The sequence below is a fragment of the Sceloporus occidentalis genome, unplaced genomic scaffold, assembly GCF_023333645.1.
Source record: "Sceloporus occidentalis isolate IW3139 unplaced genomic scaffold, rSceOcc1.0.p SCAF_12, whole genome shotgun sequence".
NCBI classification, from domain to species: Eukaryota; Metazoa; Chordata; class Lepidosauria; order Squamata; family Phrynosomatidae; genus Sceloporus; species Sceloporus occidentalis.
Genome location: NW_028316992.1, coordinates 9,918,713 through 9,940,560, shown reverse-complemented (window position 1 = coordinate 9,940,560; position 21,848 = coordinate 9,918,713). Strand labels below are relative to the sequence as shown.

Here is a 21,848-nt window from a genome sequence, read left to right as displayed (position 1 = left end):
GATCACCTTCTCTGTTGAACTTGTATGCTGAACAGAAAGCAGGATTGGACTCAGGGGAAGGACCCATGAAAACTGTAGGAAAGAACACCAACAAATTATAATATGCCCATGATGCCGTAATACTAGCAGAAAATAGCAAAGACTTGGAACGATCACTGAAGAAACTCACAGAAAAAAGTGCAAAGGGAGATTTACTGTTAGACGTTAAGGAAACAAAAATAATGATAGCAGATTATTTACATAAGTTTAAAGTAGATGATAAAAATATTGAAGCAGTTCAAGGTTTTCCATACCTTGGCTCAGTCATTAATCAAAATGGAAACTGCAGTCAAGAAATCAGAAGAAGATTAGGACTTGAAAAGGCAGCTATGAAAGAACTAGACAAGATCCTTAAGTAAAAATATATTATTGAATACTAAAGTTAGGATTGTCCATGCCATTATATTTCCCATTTCTATGTATGGTTGTGAAAGCTGACAGGAAGAAAATCAACTCATTTGAAATATGGTGCTGGAGAAGAGTTCTGTGGATACCACAGACCACTAAAAAGTCAAATAAATGAGTCCTAGAGCAAATCAAGCCTAAACATTTCCTAGAAACCAAGATGATTAAACTGAGACTATCATACTTTGGCCATATCATGAGGAGACAGGACTCCCCAGAAAAGACAGTAATGAAGACATGGAAATGGTGGCTTAGTGGTTGACACCGAATCTGGTGATCGTAAGGTCAGGAGATTGAAAGTTTGAGGCCTAAGCATCACAGAATGGAGTGAGCTCCTGTCAGTAGTCCCAGCTTCTGCCAACCTAGCAATCTGAAAGCATACAAATGCAATAGATAAATAGGTACCACTTAGGTGGGAAAGTAACATTGTTCTGTGCAGTCATGCTGGCCATATGATTATAGAGTCATCTTTGGACAACACTGATTCCCTCTGCTTGGTAACGGAGATGAACACCACCCCCTACAGTTGGTTACAGCTAGACATCCATGCCAAGGGGAAACCTTTACCTTTACCTTTAAGGTAGAAGGTAGAAGGCAGAAGGAAAAGAAGAAGACCACATTCCAGATGGATGGACTCAATCAAGGAAGTCACAGCCTTGAGTCTGCAAGACCTGAGCAGAGTTGTTGATTATAGAGTGACATGGAGAGCTCTCATTCAAAGGGTCACCATAAGTTTATTATGACCATTCAAATCACCTACTGTATAAAATAGGTATTATTAACTTCATGGGTGGGTGAGGTTGAGAGAATAATTGCATTATTATTATGTAGGGATTATTATGTGTTTAAGGGAGGGAGGGGATAATGGGAATTACTTTGTATTGTATGAATTTCTGTTACTGTAAGCTGCCTCAATCCTGATGGAGAGGTGGGATAAATATATATTGTTGTTGTTGTTGTTATTTCTGAGTTCAACATAAGAGTTTATCACTGAGTGGATATGTGAGCCAGGAACTTCAGGATCTCTTCAGATGTATTTTACCAATTACATTAAACTTTAATCTTATTAAAGAAAACCTTGCCCAATTTGAATTCTTCACTGTTTACAGCTGTGAAATGGGAAAAGTGGCCAACAGACAGATGTTCAGAAGGAGAAGGGGCAGATGCATTTCACTGGCCTGACAGTTCATTTTCTGAATAACCCCAGGCTGCTGAGGAGGCATGAATTTGGATGAATGACATTCTGAACTTCAGTTCTGTAAAACAACCACAGTCCTATAACAAGAGTGGGGAATCTTTGACGCTTTGGAGTAAACAACTCTTTACAGCTCATACAATTTGTATACAACTCATGTCAGTCCCAACCAGCATGGACACCTTTAAGGGACTGTGGTAGTCCTCGTGACCTGAATGTCTAAAGGTTCCTCACCCCAGTCCTAGACTAAACATAGTTTTTCCCATGGCACCTACAATCCTTAATTCTGAACTGGAAGTCTGGCTGAATAGAAATTTTCAGGGAAGTATTATGATATTTCTTAGACTGAAATGAATTGCCTCCCAAGAATTTGACTCATAATTCCTTTTGGTGAATTTTGACATCAACTATGCTCCAGACACTCTCTGATATTCAATGTATTTGACAGCTGCAATACTATGGCTTTTAGTATCTGCTTCCATTTGAAAGCTGATATTCAATCATGTATCACAGAACTTTGCAGCCCGCCTGCCTTCAAGAAATGTGTTCCACATCAGCTTGTTTGCTGTGGTGCTCTTTCACAATACTATGGATTCTGGGATATATTCTAGGCCATGAACTGTCATCTATATGAACTGATGTTCTAGAAAATACCTAGGTTTCCTTTGCATTGTAGGTGGTGGGCAGACTGTTTTCAGCTATTTTTGTCCACCACTGGTAGTTTTGATGATCCTCTCCTTGAGAAACCCCTGATAATATACTAAAAAAGCAGGCACCTTAGGATAACAGTTTATGGGTGGAATACTTGACACATCATATGTGCTTATGATGCTTCATAGTTGGCATGTAATGGTTTTTGAAATCTGATAGCATTTCTTTGTTGACAGTTAATGATATTTTCCATCTGACATTGACAGTATTCGATAACATATAGTGGTAATTAGTACCAGACATTTGGCAGCTTATGAGATTTCATATTTGAAGCCTGCCAAAATAAAAATAAAATAAAATCAAGAGATGCCAACAAGTTCAAAGCATTCAAAAGTGGAGCTGGGGAAAATAATCGCATTCAAAATGTGACTTCAAATTATGCACTAAACCTTTCTTATTCTAAATCTGCAATGCCAGACTGAAAGCTTATCCAATGTCAAATATTTGTGATTATTTTTTCATCTCTCAAAATTTTGATAGTATGAAAATTTCAGTTCTAACATTCAGTATAGTCTGTACATCAATATGAATAAGATGTTATTCTCCTTCCACGTCTTCAATACAACCCACCCACCTCTATGGGGCATTTCTGTAATAAGCAGAGCTTGGAGAAGTTTCTTTTTTGGATCATAACTTGCAGGACCCCAGGCAGCATGTACCCCAAGATGTAATTTTTCCAAGCTCTGATAATGAGCACTCCTTTTTAAGGAACGTCTCACCAATACATGTTCTTGCAGGAACTGAATCCAGGGTGATCCAGAAAGAAACCCAAGATAGAACAACCAGTAGCGTGGACGGAACATACGTCTCCAGAATGAAATAAAGGATATTTCTCTTGAGTTCAAACTGCAACACTAGTCTTGGGTAATTGCCTATAAAGAGGAAACAAAAAAGCTTGAAAATAAAGCATCTAAAGAGAGTAGATGCTCTTAAGCCAAAAGGTTTATTCCACTGTTCTAAAATTTCTGAGGCAATGAAGATACATAATCTTGTAGCTGGCCAGAAGTCAGCCCCATCATCAGTAGTTGGCATGGCAGGGCCATATTTGACAACAAATATAAGGAAAAAGATAAGTCCATGGCATTACTGTTGGCCTGGGAAGTGACTGTGGCCCTTATCACATGAGCAAAATTTGAAGTTATCCCAGGGTCAATGTGAAGGCAATGCAGGGGCAATTGTGGGGTTTCAATCAGGAGCCATCTTAACCACAATCAGGGGTCATTCCAGGGTTAGGTAAATCCTCTTTTCCCGCGAATTTACCTAACCGTGGAATGACCCTGGAATGACCCCGATTGTGTTTAGGATGGCTCCTGATTGCGTTTGGCGTCGTGTGATAAACAAACTTGAAACCCCATGATTGTCCCTGCATTACCTTCACATTGACCCAGGGATAACTTCAAATTTTGCTCGTGTGATAAGGGCCTGTGAGGGGGGAGCTTTCTGTGTGGTTAAGAAGCAGAGGACAGGCTGCAGCTTCTCTTGAACAAATTAGACAAGATGTAGAATGCACATGCCCTGGTAAACATTATTTTCTCTTACCGCAACAGGATTTCATTAGAAAAATATCTCTTGGGTTTCATCTGTACTGCAGAAATTATCCAGTTTCACATCATCTTAACTGCTATGGCTCAATGCTATGGAATTCTGGAAACTGTAGTTTGTTGTGGCACTAGAGCTCTCCAACAGAAAAGACTAAATAGCTCACAAAACTGCAATTCCCAGAATTCCATTGCATTGAGCCATGGCAGTTAAAGTAGTGTCAAAGTGGATTATTTCTGCAGTGCAGATGCAGCAGAGGAAATCAGAGTTGCAAATCAAGTCCATCTTAACCTTCCAATGATCCATCACATAACAAATACAATCTACATAGATGAGCACAATCACATGCTATGAGAAATAGACATATTTTACCATTTGGGGATGTAGTTCTTCTAAAAATGTGCTAAGCAGATTGTCCCCAATTTGACCTTCATCAAATCATCATGCCAGGTGATTTGATGATATAATATGCAACAGTGTGGGCAGGGACCTATCAACTAGTCACTAGTGTTTTAGCATTATTTGTTTGTATCTGCTCCGCCACCCACCCACCCAGCCTTTGGGCCATATCAATCAGTAAATGCCACATGAAAGAATTTCATCAGTAAATCTCGCAAAACTAGAAGAATCTTTACAGTTGGATTAGGAAATAGAATAGAATAGAATAGAATAATTGGGTCTAGGGGGTTATGAACCTTGCTCCCAATATTTACTTCAACTCATTGTTCAGGTTCATTACCTGTTTCCTGATGGGACATTGTCGAAAGGGTGCAATAACGCTCCACTGTATACTGGGATAGTCGCAAGTTCTCAAGGCCATAGACGGAATCATTCCCCCTCAGCCATGTGAACAGCACATCGTTTTCATCATATCCCCCTAGAGATAACATTCAAAAGGAATGGGAGTGGAGCAAAGGACTGAGTTAATTAGAAGTGCTTAGAGGTAATGAGTCAAGTTTAACTTATTCTGTGCAAATTAGTCCCTTTCCCTGAGACTGCAAAAAAGAGCTCTGTCAAAAGAATCAATAATAAAATGTGCCACTAGGGGACAACACCATGCTTTGTAAATATCATGCTTTATTTTTAAACTATATAACTATTTAATTAAAAATAATAATTTCCCCATTTTGGATTAATTTTTAAGCCTGATAGTACATCTTCTGCCAGTTAGACAAATATTAATATTTTGTCCTTGCTGCCTTTACTGGATTCTGGAAGACCCATTTTTAACAGAAGTCATGGTAACCCAATAGGGTTGATTCATTTCCAGTACCAATATAGAAGTTGTTCCTCTTAGTCATCCAAAATCCATTTTCTTTCCAATTCTATTTTTTTTTCCTGTTGGGCATGTGGACAGGTAGTATTAGCTCTGAGATGTGCAGAGTCTTTTGCAACCCAGCTCGGGGTTAGAAATGGGAAGCCCAGGCCAAATATGAAGCTCCATTTTAAGTAAATCTATTTAAATCTTTAAGATTTCCTTTAAGTAGCAGTTGCTATTTGAACAGGCGTGTGGATATAACTGATTTAGGTATTTATCACACTGGAGCTAATTTCTGATTAAAGAGAGATTAAAGAGCACTTAAAGCATCCCACAAATAAAGCAAAATGGCGAGTAATTGAGCAAATAATTATCACACGCAACTGCGCAAATAAAGTGATATTGGAAATGCATTGTTACTAAAATCCCAAAAGTAAAAAGATGTGTGTTAATGCTTCTTTGTGACCACTTTAATGGCAGGCTTTGTGCGATGTCTTGTGGAATCGTTTCATCTAATTACGCGATTTTTCTGGAATATTCACAAGATAAACTCCTGATCTCCTTCATGTGATAAACTAATGGTGAACAGATCTCCTGCCACTTTATAAACAGAAGTGACTGCAAATGTAAATACTGTAGTTATACAACTCTCAGAAATGTCAATTTGTTTTAATAAACAGGTCATTAATGTTTTAGTTTGCCTAGCTGTTTAAAGATCTGACATTCAATAAACATGACAACATTCATATCCACCACTTTGTCTCCACAACAAAAAAGATAAATATGAATTGTCTTTTCCACTAGACACAAATGACAAAATCTTGCATCTGATAGTACAAGACGTGCTGGTTCCCCAAGTACAAATCATCCAAATATGACTTTTTCAAAGTTTCTGCCCTGTTTATAATAATAGCTGCAGTCACTTAGGGAACTTGATAATAAATGACTGACTGTTGTAAATCCATCTAGCATATATTTAAATAGCATTAATTCCAGGCATTTATCCTAATGGCATCTCTAGTTGGCAACGTGCGCATAATTTCATAAGAATAATATGGCACAGGAACTTGACATAGGGTCCAATTACTCTCTCGCTCTCCTTTTAAGGCTAAACCCAGATACATTTTAAAACAAGAGGCTAATCATTATTATTTCAGCTTCTGCACATTGTAATAAAGTTAATCATGGTAAACTAATATGATTTTAATGGGAAAATAATAGGCACTTCCATTGGAACTCCATTCTAGGAGCTGGCAAGTAAAACCTGGTTTTAAAATAATGGGATTTCAGATATCAATTGAATTGGTAACAGAAAGATCATTCCTCAGGACAGTCAATCCTCACATATGCCCAAGTAGTTTCTTTTTAAAGACCCTCTGTGTCCTCATAATTTCCAAGATTGCATTTTGGGGCCCGGGAACCACCATAAAGCCATTCTAGTGCCACATGCCAAAAGTACTAAAGAAAGGAGTCCCCCAACAATTCTCTTCTGGATCCACCAATCTTATTTTGCCTTCCAATGAAGATGAGTGATTCTGCCCTGTCTCTGGTTTTGATCATTCAGTTACTTGCAATGCCAAGACATGGCACAATTACCTTCTATTTACCAGGGATGCTTGAGGAAACCAGACTTTGCAAATTCTAATAGAAAATAAAAGTGATCCACATCTTTTAACTTCTGCACTGGAATTTAGCTAGTCATCAGATTTCACAGTTCTCCTAATGTTGTGACACAGTATAAATTCCAAATTATACATTTAAATGAATTTTGGGAAGAAATGTGCATTTAAATGAATGCTGAAATACTTGTATTTTTTTTAAAATGCCAGTTAATAACAAAATGTAATAGAATAATAGGCAAACCACACAAAAGTGACAACTAGAAATGAACTCTGAGCCCAGGACAGTAACTTCCACAAGTACACAGAGGGTTCAATGCTTTGCTTAATTCTTTTTACACAGTCTAAATGTTAACCTGGTGGGGTGCGGGGAATGAATGTACCTTCTATTTTAGAGTAGAGAGTGGGAGCTGTGCTTCAGCTATGAGATATTAGTAAACATGAGAGAAGACCAAGGCTCCTACAGCAGTTTATGACTTATAGGGCCTTTTGGTGAATGGGACCAGACAACCCAATACAGTCAGGGTCACATCCTTAATCTCTAATATGTGTGTAAATGACAAGGAGTTTCCTCTAATCTTTTTATTTTACTATAAGTCAATTGTCTTAAATCAGTCTGAGGGTGAACACTTCTCATTCAGGGTAGAACCACATTATAATGTATCTTCAAGATAAATCTGACGTATGGCAACCTTCTCGTAGGGTTTTCTTTGCAAGATTTGTTCAGAGAGGTTTTGCCATTGCCATCATCTGAGACTGATAAAGTATGACTTTCCCAAGGATTTGAACTGTGATCTCCTAGAGTCTTCTAACACTCAAAGCACTACACCACACTGGATCTCATCAGAATAGAACTATCCTTAGCAATAAAGCTGAAGGCAAAGAGTAAAGAGGATATACAGTGTGCCCGCACCATACGCAGGTACACTATATGCGACTTTCAGCTTACACTGAAGCTGCGGTACAATACACTGAATGGTGCGTGCGCCCGTGGCGCATGCCTATGTCGCACTGCCACACCTGAGCCTCATTATATTCAATGGGGCTTGAGGATACGCATTATTCGTAAGGCAAGAGTCCACTGTAGTACTGGAAAGGTACTAGAGGGTTTTGCTATGACTCACAATGACTGTAAATAAGACAGTGAAGATGAGGGGGGTTGCCTCATTCTTCAAGTAATGAAAGTGAACCTTCTGCCATCCTGACTTGTTCTATTTCCCCAAGGATCCACACAAGATAGTGCCTGGGCGGCCATTCCTTGAAGCCGGCCCTTTGAACACCCAAGGTTTCACGGGAAACCTATGAATATCACCAGAATTCAAGTATATACACCCATCACTGAGGCAGGACAGGAAGAAACTGATAGATTTTGTGAAGGAGTACAGGAAGAAATTGATAACACACCAACACAGGACATCAAGGTGATCATTGGAGATTGGAATGCCAAAGTTGGAAGCAAAGAAGAACCAAAAACAGTATGTAGATTCAAATTAGGCAAGAGAAATGAAGCAGGTGAGCATCTGATAGATTTTTGTGAAGTCAACAACCTATTCATTGCAGACACATTTTTCATACAATCAGAGGAAAGGTTATACACATGGACATCACCAGATGGCTAACACAAAACCCAAACAGATTATATCATCGGAAATAAAAGATGACGAAGCTCCATACTAGTGGCCAAGACTAGACCAGATGCTGAATTACTCATATTAAAAATAAAAGTAAAACTCAAGAAGAGAACAAAACCAGTCATCATACCAGAATATGACTTAAACAGTGTGTTTTGGTCGGACCTATGTCTTCATGAATCCATGAAAGTCACCAGTGACCTTCAGCTATTCACTTTCTTTCAGCCTGAGACACCTCACATGTTTGTTGGAAATATTAAATTGGGCTCAGGAGAGTATATATTCTGCCCTGTGTTCATTGGAGAAAGAAAGTGTATTAACATAACCCATAAATAAAGAAAACAAAACACTGGACTAAACTGGCTTTTGGTCTGATCCAGTAGGGCGCTTCTCTAGTATAATCCTATATAGTGCAAAGTGAAATGGAACTGTTTCCCTTTTATGGTCCTGTTTTTTCAAACGACAGGTTAAGATGTCAAAGACAGAAATGAAATATTTGCACTGGTCACCTACATATGAATAAACAAACTGAAAGTCAATTAAGGGAGGAATATTTTTCACCTTCTTATAGAATGTGGTACTTACAGCTTTCCATTTGCAATTTACACGTCTGAGTATCCAGAGGATATTTTGACAAGTCCATGTTACATGCAACTGTGGTTGTGATCCTGCAAATGAGACAGCCCAGTGTGAAGGCATTTATTACAAAGAATCTGCAGTTTTCATCTCCATTCAGACATGGCAACCTTTCTGCTTTGAAGAATAAACAACCCTTGACTCTGCAGCCTTGGTTTCTCTTACCACTGCATAGCAGGATAACTGATACTTGTAGAAGTAAGATAAGATGCAATGAAAGCTCATGTGACTTTCATAACAGGAAGAAAGTGAAGCTATGTATTAAATAAGTAATTAATGAGGACAAAAAGTGAGACACATATTGAAATGGTTTTGAAATTGCATGGGATATGTACCTTCAACATCATACCTCTACTCCATCTCCCAATCCAACCCCCTATAGCCCACCTCTAAAAGAAGGCAGCCATACCATGCAGAGCAATTCTGAAGTACTGGTGAGCAGGGATATGAAGAAAGATGCATCCAGCTCTCCCCCACCATTGCCCTGTGGTACAAGGAGCAGAAGCAGGGATCCTTTTACAACTGTTTTGATGGGATCACACTAAATTGTTATAGTCCTGTTATTCCACTTTAACTCCTATGGCTGCTTCCTGTTCCATTCTGGGTTTTGGAGTTTAGTGAGGCCTATGGGTTCTCTGAGTGAGAATTCTAAATGCCCCTTTTTAAACTGCAAATCCTAAGATTACACAGAAGGCAGCCTAACAGTTACAGTGGAATAATAGCTATATAATAGTGTGATGTGATATTGTCCATAGTTCCATGACAGCTTAATTGTGGGAGGGGACTCAATGTGTCATCCTTCAGTGCCCTTCTCTCCAACACCACAGGACTCTTTTGCTCAATATGGCTGGTTGGCTTTTTGGGTGGGTTTTAAGGGCATTTGCATGGTGTCACAATTGTAAATATGAATGCAAAACAGTTGTGAATAGAAATCGCTTCTGATACTTAACTGACTAACAGAATGTCAGTCAAATATTGTTGTTGTTTTTTAATACACAAACTAATAACAGAATCTGGAAGCAGAATACTGAATTGAAAGGCCAGCTTTATAGTTTTCACTGAACATTTTGTGTTTGATCAAAGATGCACCCATCATTCTCCAAAGAAGATTTGGCTGCTTACTATGAAGAGCTAGACATACAGTGCAACATTATGCCACACTGTAATATTTCACCACATAAACAGAGTATAATGCATTACTTCCCTTTGTCTGTGTATTCAGGTTATCTGTCAACTTCAGCTTGCCTGTCAACTTATGGTGACTCCATGAATTTCAGAGTTTTATTAGACAAGTAATACTCAGAGGAGGTTTTGCCAACTCCTTCCTCTGAAATACCAGGACTTGGTATTAGTTGGTGATTTTCTATCCATGTAGTAACCAGGGCTGACTCTGCCTAACTTCCAAAATCAGACAGGATCTGGTGCCTTTAGAGTATCTAGGACCTAGTTGGATAGAATTTGCCTACATCATAGATTGTGTTAGTAGACATCTGATAGCATGATGGGACTAGAGATATAAATCTTAATGAATTTCATTCTTACAGGCAAGAATGAATAACTTTACCATTTTTCTCCTTCTTTGTCAGAAAGTAATCAAAAACTAGCTTTCAAAGTCTGTTTGCAGTTTGGAACTTGCACTGTGCAAAACATTCATTTTTTTGCACAGAAAGCTGCATTTTCTGCACAAAAAACACATTTCTGTGTAGCAAATGCTGTTTTCTATGCAAGAAACCTGTTTGGTTTTTTTGTGTGTGCAGAAAATGCTGCCTTCATTTCAGGAAACTTACCCATTCTCAGACAATGTGATTTTCTGGGCAAATAAACCCAAATGCATTTTTCCCCACAGAAAACCTTCTGAATTGTGAAGATTTTCACCCATCTAGGTTTCTTTTTGTCAGGGTTTCATGACACTCAAGAAACCCAATTTTCAATCATTTAAAAATACCTTCAAAAAAATTGTACAGCGATTTTCTTGTCTTGTTTTCCTGTACCCTTCCATTCCACCCCCATCCCAAACTGGTTCCTAAATATGAACAGACAAACTCAGGATCAGGCAGGGGAAAATATTCCTATTTTCTCTAAACTTTCAATTTTTTTAGACTTACCGCAAGGCATACAAGACGGTGCCGTTGGAGAACAGTCGTATAAGCCGATTCTCTGCAGTGACCTCATGTAAAAAAGACTTTTTTGACTCCACAATATATGTGTCGGGCACCCATAAGTATTTAACTAGCCGGGCATCCAGTGTAAAACTTTTGTTCCCCTGAAATACCAGACGGGAATCTGTCCAACGTTGTCGCAAATATATTGTTGCTGTGTAGTCCTAGGAAAGATAGCAAACATTAAAATATATTCATCAGGGTAATGTTTTTGTTAAAGGGGATCGCTCAAAGTCCAGGGGCCCTTCTGCAAACAGCTCTTGTTAAACATTTGATGTTAATAGTGGGGTCCTAATTGTACTGTCTACCATTTCTAACCCTCCCGCATTTTCCTCTGTTTCTTCCATTTCTCAGCTTACCACAAGAAATCCATTAAGATGGACAATGCCTTTTGACTGGTTGTACCAAAAGCCTTCTGTCTGGAAGCACTGAGAGAGAGCTTTTGATGTAACCTACTTTGCAAAGGATGAGTTTGAACACATACTTATTGAACTGACTCCCTTGTCCTATAGATATTGCTGATATTTCAGTGTCTTATACATTCTGCTTTCAGATTGCTCTGTATCTGTATTTGTTTTTCTATTTTACACCTTAATTAACTAGAAAGGTATAGTTAACAATATTTCAGGTATTAATACTGAAGATTGCCATGGGAGCTAAGAAATGTGGTGATATAAAAACACTATTATAACTAGAAATGTAGAAAGACAGAACAGTCAACTCATTGTAATTTATCAGTACCATTGGCATCACATGCTATTCATTTTGTGTGTGTCTCTCTGTGTATGAGGTTGGGAGGGGGAAATAATCAGTTCATTGAAATTTTGATAAAATTTCTAGTTATTGTAAACTCCTTTCAGGGCTTGGCACATTCCTTCTTAAAAATAAAAAGTAAAACATTCCCTTTACTAATTACAGTGTTTGTAATGTAACCTGTTGTTGTTCCTCGTCCCATTACTGAAAAAGTAACTCATATTAATTGTTGCACTCCTGTTCCCCGAGTTCCTATTCTTTCAAAAAGTGCTGAAGAAGTACGGATCACGGACAGGATGCCAAGATTGGGTACGCGATGCCTCGGGACTGGGCATGGAGGTGTGCAACAACACCCATTTTAAAAAAAGTTTTCAAAAGTTTCAGCCTGTGCTGAGGCTTGCAGGAAAGCCAGTGCAATAACCTCCTATAAAAGCTCATGCTGCCAACTTCTTTCTTTCAGTCAGTGTCAAAGGTGCTACAAGATCTCTCTACATACTGATTCTACAGACTAACACAGCTATATCTTTGTATAATTATGGCTAGTTCTCTTATAACATTACCAGCATTTCTCTGTCTGTGCTGACCAGGAACTGAGGGCCATGTTAGGCAGGCATTCTGCTTCTTTCTTCCCAGAAGGAATGTGGACCCAACTCTATTAGCAGAAATCTATTAGTAGACTAGATGACCCCTGCAGATCATTTCCAAGAAATGTCACAACTGGCAGATCAACTTTAGCTTATCTATTATTATTATTATTATTATTATTATTATTATTATTATTATTATTATTATTATTATTAGATCACTGGAGCTAGACTAGATGACCTCTGTGGTGATACCCTGACAAACTTTCCAGGCTACTGCATCTCATTAACATAAAGTCATCTAATATGACTTAGCTAAAATGGTTTGAAGTCATCCTCTGCAGCTACAATAAAACAAGTGACTATACTGTCTGCCCCATTTGAACGTCAGCATGGTTCTCAGGTAATCATGTGTCAGGTAAATTTTGATTCATTGCTCTGAACATTCAAAATATCATGTCTTGCACCACTTCAGTGCTGGGTGAAAGGACTTCTTTTGTACTAAGTGCATAGACTGTTAACAGCCTTTGGAAAGAAAACTGTTAACACCATGCAGAGAGCTTTCATGTATCTCATTGCTAGCTTTTAGATTTTATTCTCGTGCTGTTCAGGGGAAAACCCCTTCACCTAAATGATTGAGATGATGCAGTATTATGCATTTCAAACCAGTGAATTATTAATCCCAGCAATGAAGGTGAAAACCCCTGGGTCATTTGTAGTTCAATTATTTATCTAGCCAGAGAGTACAGCTCTATAATGTTCTGCATGGGACCTGGAAAATATAAGTGTTATAGCAAGGAGAATGCTTCTGTATAAAGAGAATATTTGAAGATTAATAGTTTTGGAATACCAAGAAAGTTAGCTGCATGAAGGATTGTGCCAAACTATCAAAGATTTCTTACATGTCCAAACTTGATTGGACTCCAGCTTTCAACAGAGTGCTGCAATAAAACCAGAGTTTAGAAAAGCTCCTTTTGTGAACAACATCTCCCAGAATCCCCCAGGCAGCATAGACATTTTCTTCTGGCAGTTATAATAAAAATTCCAAGATATGTATTTAAATAATGTTGGAAGCAGTTTACACAATCATGTACATGAATTTGGGCACTTTCAATCTATTTGTCAAAACAGTCATTTATTTTCAAAAGATACAAGTGATGTCTCATGCTCAAAAGAGTTCATCTGGTCTATAGAAACATTTTAATGTCACCTTTGGGCTCCATTTGGGCCTTCCAAGTAACTCACAAACATGAAAAAAATAACAACCAGAAAATAAATTTTAAAATGATTTTTCAAACGAACAACTAACTTACTAAAGCAGTTTACTGTTGTGAACACATAATGGTGCTCACATAGCATCAAAGGTATGTTTAAAGAAAATAAACTAAATTATTCTCCTAAGACAGGAGAATTTGCTCGAAAAGGTAGATTCTTGGTCTACAATTTACAGATTCCTCTAGCCACCAGAGATTCTGGGAATTGTAACCCAGAAAATATTTTCTGCCTAAATCTTGACAGGAAGTTCAAAAAGGCTGAGCCCCATCCACTCACAGAGTAGATCTCAGGTGGTAGTTAGCAGAGCCTCCTCAGATCTTAAAAGACAGGGAAAATCATCAAAGAGCAACTAGTCCTTTCAATATTCTAGGCTCAAACTGTGGATGGCCACAGTGGGGACCTCGTGACTCTTCAGATATTGAATCCCCATGAGCTCTGGCCAATGGGCAGAAACCATGGGAGATAATGTCAAGCAACATCTTGAAGGCCACAGGTTCCCCATCCCTGTACAGAGCTTTAAATGTACCAGCAACACTCAGAGACAAGGACCATTTCCCAAATTCTTCAAAGGCAGACCTCATGTACACTTTGTTCCAGTGTTGTTGTTGTTAACTGCCTTTGAATTGACCTTGTCTTATAGTGACCCTGTGAATGCGACCCTATCCTCAGTCGCTCTGCTCAGGTCCTGTAGACTTGGGGCCATGGCCTCTTTGCATCTATCTATCTATCTGATATAAGGTCTTCCTCTCTTCCTACTGCCTTCTACCTTTCCAAGCATTATTATCTTTTCTAGTGATTCATGCCATATGTACCAGTGGCAGATGGGCTTTTTCCAAAGACAGTGGCTTTGGAAATCTGGGCAAATGCCCTCTTGGTCAGAGACACAATCTGGGCAAATGCCCTCTTGGTCAGAGACACAACCTTTACAGCCTCTATTAATAGAGCCAGGTCCACATTCTTTCTGGGAAGAAAAAGCAGAATACCTCTTCTAACACGACTCTCAGTTCCTGATCAGCACAGACAGCGAAGTGCTGGTAATGCCACTCCGAGCTGTACTATCCTATTTTCCTATATAAACAGCATAAAAAACAGCTGAGGTGCTGATTTGCTTACCATATCACTCTCAGAGATGCTGGAAATACTTGCGACATTAAGGCTCATTGCTATCACCACAGGCGCTCCTGGGAAAGTGAAAAGAGAGTTGTTTGCAAAAGGAAAACAGACTGAAGAAGGTTAGGAGGCTACATCAGAGGGGAGCTACTACACAAACTCTCCCTATGAACCCAGAACGTGTGGAAATGAAGCAATAAGATGAAAGTTACATCCACCATGCACATCCTTGTCATGAATGAACATAATAACTTTATGGTAAATAAATAGGCTAAGGGTATCCTTGTGCTGGGCATAAAAATCTAGGTGCTGACTGACTCCATAGATAGAAGAGGAGTAAGAATTGGGTGACCAGGCAAATTGAAGTTCACTGGATGGACCCAAAGCTCTAATATTATCAGACAAGAAGAAAAATTTCTCCCTATCGATTTTTATTAACATTGTGCATAGTTTTTATATGCGCATTTACCTTTTCTCTAAACAAAATGCCCCAAACATTCTATCCTTTTCGCATAAAGGGGTTGCTCTGATTTTCTTTATAATTTAGCTTGCCATTTTCTGAAACTCCTCCATGTCTATAATATACTTTCAGAAGTCCAGTAACCAGAATTCCACATGTAGTTATTCTGTCTGTCTGTCTGTCTGTCTGTCTGTCTGTTTATTTATTTAAATACCCCACTCTTCAGCCACAAAGGCTCTCAGAGTGGCTTACAAGTGGGTGTACCATGGATTTGCATTACAGCATGATAAAACTGATAGAATTGTTTTCAGTTCCTTTTCTGAGAACCCTCAACATGGAATTTATCTTTTTCACTTAGCAATAGCACACTAGGTTTCAGTAAGTTTCCAACACAACTCAGTCACAATCAGCTTAGCCTGCATCCATCTACATGTAAATTCAGGATTTTTTGCCCTGTCATGCAATGGTTTGTCCCACAATCTTCCTCAACATTTAAATTAGAGCTAAGGCAGGCTTGTCATAAAATAGAATGGAAGCAGAAAAGGGCAAAGGCTCTTTCTTAGGAATTAATTTTAGTTGATAGGCCAACATTATAGAAGTAGACACATTCAATAGTAAACCACAACGACCAAGACAATATTTCTTTCCTGACAAGATGATTTTTTTTTTTACAAAAAATATATACAACTAAAAGATTCCAACAATGACATACCACCAAAATTTGGCCTGAGATATCTATTGTATCCCTTGGTGAGGTTTCCAAACCCAGGCAGTGATGGTGTGACCCGATAGTCTGTGGTGTCAACTTTGTGACTCAAGATAAATTTTCTGAAAATGAAAAATGTAAATAGTTAGGTGTGGCAGTGAATACTCAGTCCATTTGCTATGCAGCTGCAGCTTCACTCTTTCTCGTATCTCATGCATGCTTACCAATGTTCATACTGAATTTATATAGTATTAATATTAAAGATTTCAAGCCACCATTATTAGCCTAAGAGGATGAACTATGCCTAATTAGGACTAGGGACATTAAACGCAACCTTTCCTTAAATATATGATAGTGATAGAAACAAATGCAGAATGGTACTGACTAAAGAAGAAAGACTATAGGGGTATGTGAAGATATCAGTACATGCCCAGAAGCAATCCACTGTGAACCTTACGCAAAGCTTTAATAACATTTCTCAATCATGTTGTAGGAACTAAGGCTGAGGGAAGGTGGCTGTTTTGTGGACATTTTCATTAGATCCAAATACGTTTCAGCTATTTTCAGTAAAGGGAGAAAAATCTGTGATTCCAGGTGAGCTGGGATCAAACCTTGACTGAATAACTTGACTGCAGAAGAAATACTGCCCACATTCTAAATGGGTTGAAGATGTTATTAGTGGCCAGTCCCAAAACTGGTCCCTTCCCAGACTCCCAGAAGGGACCTATTGCATGAAGGCATAATAAAGAGACTGAAAGCGAAAAAGTGAAAAGGTACACAACAGAAATGAATGGAATGCAAGGCAGCAGCAGGACAGACATGATGTTGTGTGATACGTACTGGCTAAGGGTGTTATTATCATGTTAATGTTCCACTTTTTAACCACGTACCGTAAAGTCTTTTGTTACTATTGTGTGCCTTCAAGTCGTTTCCAACTTATGGTGACCCTATCATGGGGTTTTCTTGGCAAGTTTTTTTCAGAGGGGTTTTTGCCATTGCCATCCTCTGAGTCTAAGAGATTGTGGCTTGTAGATCACCCCGTGGCTTTCCATGGCCAAGCTGTCTCTCAATGTACTAGTGCAACACCCAAACAATTACACCACATTCATCCTCAACTAACATATACATCCCAGATTCAGAAAGCTGTTTTCCAGCATTTCTCATTTCCTACCAGCAGAAGGAGCTTTCTGATAGAATATTGAAACATTTGTCTCGGTTTGCTCAATGGTGAACTTTGATTCACCTGTTCTCTGATAGTATACAGACAGGCCTTGAGACGAGTGGAGCCATATTTTGGGGGACAGTAGAATATAAGGTGTCATAAGCCATGTGGGGATACAGGCTGGGGGCTCCCACCAGTCATGAACACAGATTGTGGAGTTTTATTTAACTCCAAAACATGTTAAAGTGAGTTCTAAATACTGACAACTAGAACATTAAAATGAAAGCTTTTCATGAAGTTCAGACTTCTCTAACAGTGGAAAAGTGGGATTGGGAACAGATGTAGGAGTAAGTAGGAGTGTATGAGGGAATCTCCATGCATGGGAGCAACCTTTGATTCAACAGTTCTCTGACACAGGTCTTCAGATTCACCCTAAGGCGAAAGAACTACCTCTGCATTTTCCTGAGGTCATAGCTAGTGAGATGTACACATTCATTCTTTCCCAATGTCACCGGGGAAATATTCTTGGTAGCAGAGAGTGCTATGCCATTCCTAGGTCTCACTTTCAGGACCAAGGAAGCAAATGTAATGAAAGATAATGGGGTTTCCCTTCTCACTGCAATTACATAAGCCCCCACTTGTCAGGATGTAATTATCAACCAAGATTAATTTTAGAGCACAGTATGAAAGTACCAGACACAAACACCCTATATGGCCTTGGACAGAAAGTATGAAATTTTGGTATATGAGCCAAATAAGGGCCCCTCCCTGTCTGCAGTATAAATCATCGGCTTCTTTCTACTCCACCTATGATCTCTCAAGCACATGGGTCCAAGGCCCATGCAGTGGGATGACTCTGATAACAATGCTTAAAGGTTGACATATGGAAATGCTTATATGTGCACTCTGTAGCTGCTCCAATTCAGTGCCAGGATGGCCAGCCATCAGAATGTTGTGGAATGAGAGATTATCCAGATTTTCTTGTATAAAACTGACACTCCTTACCCTGTCAACGACTGTTTAGAAACATGTAAGACAGGCCTTGTACAGGAATGAGTTATGGTTTGTGCATGAAAGAGTGGCAGAATCTCACACCATGAAGGCATTATGCACCCTTCCCCCAACCAGATGCCCTCCAACAATATTTGCCTCCACCTGTGGTGAACTGCACCATGGCCAGTGATGGCTTGGTAGGATGACAGCTGCAGTTCAGCACCTCTGGAAGATGCCAAATTGTTGAAAGCTTATGCAAGAGACCTTTTGAATTAAATTGGAATATGAACTTTTCATAGCACTTGGACGTATAGTGGACCCTTCCCATCCATGGAGGTTTGGTTTCAAGAGCCCCCGTGGATGGCAAAAAACTTGGACAGTCACACCCCATATTATTCAATGGCAATGACATGCAGCAGAAGTAGGAGACAGCAGGAGTAAATGAGAAGCATAACCATTGCCATACCCAGTTTACCACCAGTCCTGGCAGTTTGGCTGAGGAATGAAACTCTGATCAGATACTAGCCAGGCAGCAACACTAAAAAGGTGACATAACTCACTGCTTGCATTTTCTAATTGTAGGTTCTTCAGCCACAGTAGTACATTTGGGAGACAGCAAGTCTCTGCTAGCTTCTAAACTTGTGTCCAAGATGTGAGGAAATTGTACTGCGCCTTCATGCCTGCTTGCAATATTTGTGAAGTATGCCTATGGTCAGTTTAAAATGGATTAATTACACTACAGATGGTTATTATGTACCTTCAAGTTGATTCCACCCTACAACCAACCCATCACAGAGGTTTTTACATTGGCAAAATTTATTCAGAGGGAGTTAGCCAGAGGAAGTTAATTCTTTCTTAAAACTGAGAGAGTGTGATTTGCCCAAGGTCATTCAATAGGTTTCAACAGTTGAGCAGGGATTAAAATCTTGGTCTTTCTGGATCCTCTTCCAACACTTAAGGCGCATTCACACTATGTCATAAACTGGTTTGGAAACCAGTTTAAAAGGGGTTTGTTCCTACTTGCACCAGTTTCTCCCGACCTGAATTTGGGGGAAGGGCGGTGGCGCAAATCCCCCTTAACCTGGTGTTTTTGAAACTAAGGCACCATCTGAGTCTTTTCAAAAGCACTGGGGTTTTTTAGGGAGTTACCAATGGGAAAATGTTGCCAATCCCATTCAGGGCACCCAGGAGGGAGGGGTAATGGGTGGAGGGTGGACAGAGGGGCGGAAAATATCCATCTCATCACACAGGTCTCGGCTTGGTGGCAAACGGCCATTGTTTTTCTCCTCTTGGTTGGTGGGTGAAGATGCCAGCTCTTTAAATCCAATGGATTTAAATTTCCTGCACTGTCAAGTGGTCCCTTTAAATCACTGTGCAGCTTTTCCCCTCTTCTGCCAGTTTCTTGGCAAGGGTTCTTCAGAGGGGCTTGCCATCACCATCCTCTGAGGCTGAAACAGTGAGATTCCCCTCAAGGCGAACCGATCATGGGGGTTTCTTGACAAGGGTTCTTCAGAAGGGCTTGGCATCGCCACCCTCTGAGGCTGTGATAGTGTGATCCCCCCAAGGTGAACCTATCATGGGGGTTTCTTGGCAAGGGTTGTTCAAAGGGCTTGCCATTGCCATCTTCCAAGGCTCACAGGGGAGGGGTTATGTGCAGAGGGGCAGAACATTCCACTTGACCCACCTGCGGACATGTGGACCACCCCTTCTGGCAAAGTGCCATATTTTTGCAGATACAGAGTCATGCTGCAAACTATGATAGTGGAAGCAGAATGACTCAGATACGCATCATTTGATTGACAGTTCTAAAAAAATGAGAACAATCTAACGTGCACAATATGGAGGCTCTATTTTAAATTGATACTTATGTTAGTGTGAATCTCAATAGGGTTAAATTGCACCAGAGATATTTGATCAGAGCAAATGCAGTGGGAACTTCAATTTGGAATCGCAACATCAAATCTCCTCAGATCTCCTTGCTACAAAAGCACTAGTGTTAATGCGCCCTTAGACCACTATGCCATGCTGCCTCTTAAAGATTAGCCATAGACAAAGGAGATTATAGCATTACTTTTGCTCCTGGCATAGACATGGGACGCAACTTTAAGAAGACGGATCTTATCGCATTCACTTGTTGCTGGGCAGCAGACATCCTGTTTGCAACCCAAGCTTCTCTCAAATCTTTTAATGAGCGGGATTTTTTTATTCTTGAAAAGCTGCAGCAGAAGCCCGGGTTGCAAACAGGCTGCCTGGCGACAGATGAATGCGATAAGATCCACTTTCTTAAAGTTATATTCTGCATCTATCCTGAAAGCAAATGTAATGCGATAATTTCCAAAATTATCAATTTTGGTTGTTCGTGGTTTCTGCTTTTTCCTCTAATGTTACATTCAACTTGTCCCATTTATGTATTAGTTTATAATATTTTTAAAGAAACTTGCATGAACATTTACACAAATTTCAATGTGCAGTTCCTTTTATATTCATTTCTATACAGTAATGCCTCATACCCATTTTTGCAAGTAATTTCCCCTACTATGATAATTGTGTGTGTGTTTTTCACCAATATATGTGCTTTTGATGCATTTTCCTCCAATATCTCTTATACATTTTCCCACACATCTTTAACTGGAGAAGTATATCACAAAATTTGAAGATGTCCAAATAAAAGGAGTCAATTGAATTCAGTTCTTGTATTTAATTTGAAAAGTAACAATTGGATAGGTTTACTTTACAATATGAACTGAATAAATTTCTTCCCATATGTACTACAGATATCCTCACAAGTTTTAACTTACCCTTGACACAGAAGAAAAAGCCACACAGGGGTGGAAAAATAATAACTGCAGTGCATTTGTGAAGATTGTTCACCACCGGCTGCAATGATTCAGTTATCAATCAATCTGTGGGAGTAAAGCACATAAATATTTAATCTAGTTAAATAGGGATAGTTAGATCAGTCTGTTTCATTTCTTTAACAACCTTCCATTTGTTCCCTCATAACTTTGTTCCACCCATTTCTACATTAAACTGAAAATCAACAGGAATAATCTGGTCAGGCTGGTTTCCAATTTTAATTGTCCAGTTTAAGATACCTGGCTAGCCACCGTCAGAGGCAAGGTGCTGAGAGAATGCTAATCCTAACACATAACCCACATCATAGGGTGCAAGAAATAATGCAGTTTGACACTACCTAAACTGCATGGCTCCATCCTACACAAACCTGGGATTTGTAGTTTTGTGAGGCACCGGTACCCTTTGGCAGAGAAGACTAAAGACCTTGTAAAACTGCAGTGCCCACTTAAAGTGACATCAGACTGCTTGATGTCCGTGGCCAAAGCAGTTTGGACCCTGTGGCCCTCCAGGAGTTCACATCCCTTTAGATCCTGCTAGCATGGACAACAGCCAAGGATGATGGCAGATCTAGTCCAATAACAGCTTGAGGGCCAGAGCTTCTCTGCCCTTGCCTTAGATGTAAGAGCCTGCCTTTATGTTGCCTATATGTGATGAATAAGCATGGCATAAAGATTTTCAAATCTCTTCAATATATAGACGGAAGAAAACTGATGGGAAACTATTCAGGAGAACATCCTGATGGATTACACCCTAGAGA

At 39.4% G+C, this 21,848-nt stretch overlaps 1 protein-coding gene across 1 annotated transcript in view; it reads right to left on the bottom strand.

Moving 5' to 3' along the window:
• Positions 1–21,848, bottom strand: part of GABRP (gamma-aminobutyric acid type A receptor subunit pi) — a 36,220-nt gene that overhangs the window by 5,287 nt on the left and 9,085 nt on the right. Inside the window, exons 2-8 of the mRNA XM_089477825.1 lie at positions 21,034–21,138; positions 16,087–16,202; positions 14,918–14,985; positions 11,139–11,356; positions 8,983–9,065; positions 4,629–4,766; positions 3,070–3,222 (exon numbers count right to left, since the gene is read on the bottom strand). Of these exons, the coding sequence (XP_089333951.1) occupies positions 3,070–3,222; positions 4,629–4,766; positions 8,983–9,065; positions 11,139–11,356; positions 14,918–14,985; positions 16,087–16,202; positions 21,034–21,089 (832 nt within the window). The 5' untranslated portion in view covers positions 21,090–21,138. The remainder of the gene's footprint in view (positions 1–3,069; positions 3,223–4,628; positions 4,767–8,982; positions 9,066–11,138; positions 11,357–14,917; positions 14,986–16,086; positions 16,203–21,033; positions 21,139–21,848) is intronic.